The 5422-nt window shown below is 32.3% G+C and overlaps 1 protein-coding gene across 2 annotated transcripts; it reads left to right on the plus strand.

Moving 5' to 3' along the window:
* The first annotated feature begins 583 nt into the window (after window positions 1-583).
* LOC101491980 (uncharacterized) lies at window positions 584-5044 on the plus strand. Of its 2 annotated transcripts, XM_012712404.3 has the most exons (5): window positions 730-867; window positions 2515-2634; window positions 3277-3780; window positions 4207-4356; window positions 4641-5044. In XM_012712404.3, the coding sequence occupies exons 2-5, from the start codon at window positions 2566-2568 to the stop codon at window positions 4728-4730; spliced, it is 813 nt and encodes a 270-aa protein (XP_012567858.1). In that variant the 5' UTR covers window positions 730-867; window positions 2515-2565; the 3' UTR covers window positions 4731-5044. The 2 variants fall into 2 exon arrangements, with proteins under 2 accessions (XP_004517079.1, XP_012567858.1); XM_004517022.4 differs by lacking the exon at window positions 2515-2634 and having other exon boundaries at window positions 584-867.
* The last annotated feature ends 378 nt before the right edge of the window (window positions 5045-5422 follow it).

Below are 5422 nucleotides of genomic sequence, written 5' to 3' on the forward strand. Positions count from 1 at the left end.
TTTTATTTTATATTTGGAAATTTATTTTCAAACAATAAATTTTTTTATGTAAAATATGAAATGTTTTGATTTTTTGTATACTTTTAAACTATTTATAAGTTGTGAAAAAAAATTTAAAGATTGAATCATATAAATTTTGGCCTCTAAATTATTTTTAGTTGACCTTTTAAAAAAATTTATTTTATTTTATTCATTTAAATATTTTTAGATTTATTTTAATGATCTTTTATATTTTTTATTTATGCTGATATTTTAAACTACAAACGTAAGATACTTTAGTTTTTTATCTACATTACAAAAATATATTGAGTAAAAAATGTTTAACAAACTCAAATTTAAATCTAATATAAAAGATCAAAATATGATACATATAATTAAAAGATTAAAATAAAATAAAATAAATTTGAGAGTACAAAAATTCTAAAATTTGTAATTTAAAATATAACTTAGTAAAAAGTAAATGATAGGCAGAGACAAAAAATATACAGTGTCACACATAATTTCTGTATTTTGATGTTGAAATAAAAGAATTGAATATTATATAATATTATAGTATGATATAAATTCCCTTTCATGTTGGTCTTAAATTCATCAAACCTCAAACACCACCCTCACAAATCTTTACACACATATTCTCTCTCTTGTTTCTCTTACCTCAAGTGCAACAAAAACAACTGTTTTTGTCTTGTTTCCTTTGTGTTTCTTCAATCAAACTTTGATATTTCAATACTCTCTCTCTCTCTTTCTCTCTCTGGTGTGAAAATGTTTGCAGAAACTGGTCTTCTCTTCCCATATTTGCAGAATTACTCTCATGAGTTTCAACAACTTGAAGAGTATTGCATGACTCACAAGTCCAATGCTTCAATGGTACCCTCTATTTTTCTCTCTTGCAATTTCCAATTACTTTGATTTTTTTTTCCTCTGCTTTTTACACTTTCTATGCCCCTTTGAACTGCATTTGCTTAATGAGTTTTTACTAATTTTGTTTCTTTATTTTTCTTTTTGTTTAATTCTTTGTTATGAATGTTTCCTAATAGTTAAGTTTTCTAGGGAGCAAATGGGACAGAATAAAATATAAAAAAGATTTGCTTCAACTAAATATGTCCATATTTGTACTTTAATTTTTCATTTTCCTAAATTTGGAAACTCTCTTTTATCTCTCTTTCTAAATATCTATCTATATATAGTGAGTGATTTTTAGTCTTATGTGGATGGATGGTCACCATTAATTTTAATCATACTAATCATGATCATTTATTTATCAACATATTGTTAAGTTTAATTACTCTCATATTTCATTTATATGAACTTTTTTATTGAAAATATCAAGCTTAAGAAGGAAAATTTATCAGTACATGTTTTGAATCAAGGAGAGTTTGAAGAAATCACAATAGCACCGTGATTCTGTTGAAGCTCTAAAGTGGAGTTTTTACAAAATCATGGTAACATATTGTGTGATTTTGCCAAATTCACTGTCAATCGAAACATGCGTTTAATAAGTTAATAAGTAGAAGGTTTTACTTAATCATTAAGTAAAAATTATTCATTTGATTTATTTTTCCACCTTGAACTTAGTGTATGCTTGGTTTCGCAGTAGAATTGGTAAAATCACGATGGCTTACCATGATTTTCTCATTACCACCTTGAAACCAATGTTTCTACATAGTCATACTCATAACACAAGTGGAAACAGCTAGAGTTAGCTTTAAATGCTGGATCTAGAAAAGTGTTTCAAAAGGAAATAAAAGTGATAAAGATGGAAAGTGTTTTCATTGTGATACTTCCGTGTTCTTTAATTTTTCTTCAATTTTATTAATTGGTTTTATGGTGTGAAAGTGTGAACTCATAGTGGAGTTTGTCTTTTTCTACTCCACTAAGAGGAGGTTTATTGAAGAAGGAAAAAGTCCTTTTATTCCCTTTTTTATTTCTTTGTAACATGGAAAAGGTTATATGAAAAGAACTAGTGATTGCACAAGTTAATAATTTCTTTTTGGTCTTTTGTGTGGCACTAAATATATAGTTGCAAAAGAGGAAAGTCATGCTATTTTTGCTTCTAGTTTTGTTCTTCAACAATTAAAGATAAAAGTTTTGGTGGGTTGGTTTTCATATTGTGTTGATCTGTCTTTTGGTCACTCAAATTGAAACAATTCTAAAGGCATTAATTTAAGATCCTTTGATCGACTTGGATTTGGATTCTCTTTTGTTTGTGTAGCTTCTCCAGCTGCACCTTGAAGTTGGATTAACTTAACAGCAGAGCTTATTACATCTCGGTTGTTAGGTTAATCCAGTGACTGATGTGCAGTTGGAGAGGCTGCAAAGGTAACTGAGGATTCAGATTATATTTTGATACTTGTTCACTTTTTTATCTTCGAGAATTGCGTTAACCATGGTTCAATGTTGTGTGTTTTCATAAAGGAAGAAAGTTTGGAATGATCTATAAGGTTGTGGAGGTGAGTAATAGTCCAGTTCCCTGTGGACTGAATTAATGTCTGATTGCAGTTTGAAATGTTTCAGCCATCAACAAACAATTGGGCTCTTTCAAAGTCGGCTTTTTTTGGGTGAAGCATGGGCTTTGAATTTGCAATCATGTACCTAATACCAATTCAAATCATGCTCTTCATTTTCCATGTGAAGGTTCAACTGAATTTGTATTCACACCTTTCGTTTACGCAACGCATCTTCTATGTTGTATCAATGTGCTGGTTTTTTTTTATGGTAGTATTCACTTTCAAATTTGAAGTGAAAGAAAAAGCTAGAAAGCCCTTGTAAGAAATGTGCAATGTGGGTGGTGGCTTTAACAACTACGTTACTTGATGGAATGATGCAAATTTTATCATAAAACTTTCCGCATCATTGGTCCAAGGTGCCCCATGTAAATCATGGTAACCCATACCTATGTTGCACCGATACTTTCGATTGAAAGCGTGTATGGTGTATGACACCTACGCAACACCAACATATATGATTACATTCAATCATTTTATTTTCTTAAATTATTGCCGGTGTTCTGCATGCCAGTGTCATGTTTGGTGCCAGTGCTTCATAGACTCATATTGCATTTGGAATAGGCATTTGTCTATAACTTTAGCTGTTTTCTTTTAAGACAACCTTTAGTTGTTATTACAATTATTTTCACAAATACAATACTAATATTTAACATGAGATAAAAAGTTATGATACTTCCTATTTCTGGTTCATAAAACACATGGTGTGTCTTTTGTCTATTGTCATTCTATGCATCTTTGTTAACTGTTATTTTATTGTCTTTGAATGCAGAGTGACCTTGTTCAATCATCTGCAATGTCAGAATTCGATTTATTTGTAGAGGGAGATCTGTTCAAAGCGCCCGAGACTATTATCGAAGAACCAGCGATGGACCTTGATCCAATGCAAGCAGCGATGTCAATGATATCTTGTGGGGAAGACGTCTCGTCGCAGGGTTTAAAATCTTCAGATATTGATGTACTTCAAAATGAACAGCTTTTGAGTGAGGTATACTATGAGTGCAAGAAAGATATGTTGGAAAAGGCGGCTATAGAGTCACCTCTGTCTGAGATTCTGGAAATCAAGATTCCTGCTCTGAACATAGAAGAAAATCCGATTCAAGAAAACAAACCGCTTCCTGATTTACTATTACCAAAGAGTGTCAGTTCAGGAAGTTTGAGTTCAATGGATTGGATGCATGGAGCTGCAATGAAACCTGCTTTCCTTGATTTCCCTGGAATAGATTTCAATGCGGTTTATGGCATGCGGAGAGCATTTAGTGAAGGCGATATAAAGGTCAACCTCAACAATTCATGTATTTTGTGTATGCTTTGCATTCGATACTATATGTTAACGTATCTACTATGTAGCACCGACACTTCAGATTGAAGACGGACACGACACTGACTCTTTTGATTATATACAATCACTTCTAATTTTTTTAAAGTATCAATGTTTTTGTGCTAGTGTCGTGTTTGGTGTCTGCGCCTGTGCTTCGTAGTGTATTTGGACTCTGATCCTCTTTTGTAGCTCTTGCACTGGTGCAACGGTTGCAAAGTGTTAGATTTGGGTGGATCCAATATTGCACCCAGATCCAACGGCTGAGCACCATGTGCAGCGCTTCATAGGATATCAAATCCGATCTTTTTACCGATAACTACATACCTTTTTGCCATCTCAACAAGATTTGGTTTATGATTGATACTTTACTTTTTATAACAGACTCTTGGAAATGGCAACATGAATGTTTGCCAATCTACTCTTGAGAGGCCTTTTCTTCTGAGCAGCAACTGCACTAGCGAGCAACGGCAAGAAAAACTCTCCAGATACAGGAATAAGAAGACAAGGAGAAACTTTGGAAGGAAAATCAAGGTAAACAAATTGAGAATTCGCTATAGAGATTTCGACTCCAAGATTTTATTGAATTCATTTTGTTCAATTATTTGCGACCGTGTCTCCAATTATGTCTTCAATGAGTAGCTTAGTGTCTTGTATAAATAATCAATACATGAACTTTCAAAGCTTCATACGTGTCGTTACCGGTTGCTTTTTGTTTTAACGACCAATGCGACGAAAATCTGCTTCGGTAACTAACATGCATCAAACTTAATATTCACATGATTCCGAACTCATCTAATAATGTTGTACGGTTTCAGTATGCTTGCAGGAAGGCGCTCGCCGACAGTCAACCAAGAATCCGCGGAAGATTCGCAAAAACGGAGGAATTCGATGTCAAGAGACAATGACCGACCGACTCGTTAACTGAATTAGATGGAAGAGCAAGAAAGTAGAAATCAAGTTGATGCATCAAATCAAGAAAAATGGGAAAGCTTGGCAGTGGTATATGTGCATGGAATTTATAGACTTGGTTGAATTATAACTTGAGCAAGTATATCATGGAATAAGAAATCAAGTTCCTTCTAATTATGTTGTAGTAGCCTTTTATTTGTAGATGGATATAACCTTCTAGATATGTACATAGGTTTGATGAATAAAAGAATGAAAAGAAGAAGAAAAAAAAGAATGAATATAAGGTTGTATCTGTGAACTTTTTCTTTAATTGTGTTATGTGAAATAATGATGTTGAGAGTTTAGAATTATTTGCTAACAATAATGGGTGGAAGTGCTGACTTTAGTCCATAGTGATTCATAAAAATTGACATTAATTTGTACTAATCAACATTTCATAAATTCATGAAATCATTATCATATATTAAAGAACAGCGTCAATGAAAAACTATGATTTTCAAACCTCTGATATTACATGTAATTTACAATATTACCTCCCTTGCATGTTGTGGGCTTTGAAATTAAGATATTTCATGATGTGGACTGTTGCATTATTGATTATATATATCATGCAGTATATCTTTATCAAATATCATAATTAAGCGATCATACATCATCAACAGCACACCAAGTGCCTCATTTGTATATA

This window comes from Cicer arietinum, chromosome 4, assembly GCF_000331145.2.
Source record: "Cicer arietinum cultivar CDC Frontier isolate Library 1 chromosome 4, Cicar.CDCFrontier_v2.0, whole genome shotgun sequence".
Classification (NCBI taxonomy): domain Eukaryota; kingdom Viridiplantae; phylum Streptophyta; class Magnoliopsida; order Fabales; family Fabaceae; genus Cicer; species Cicer arietinum.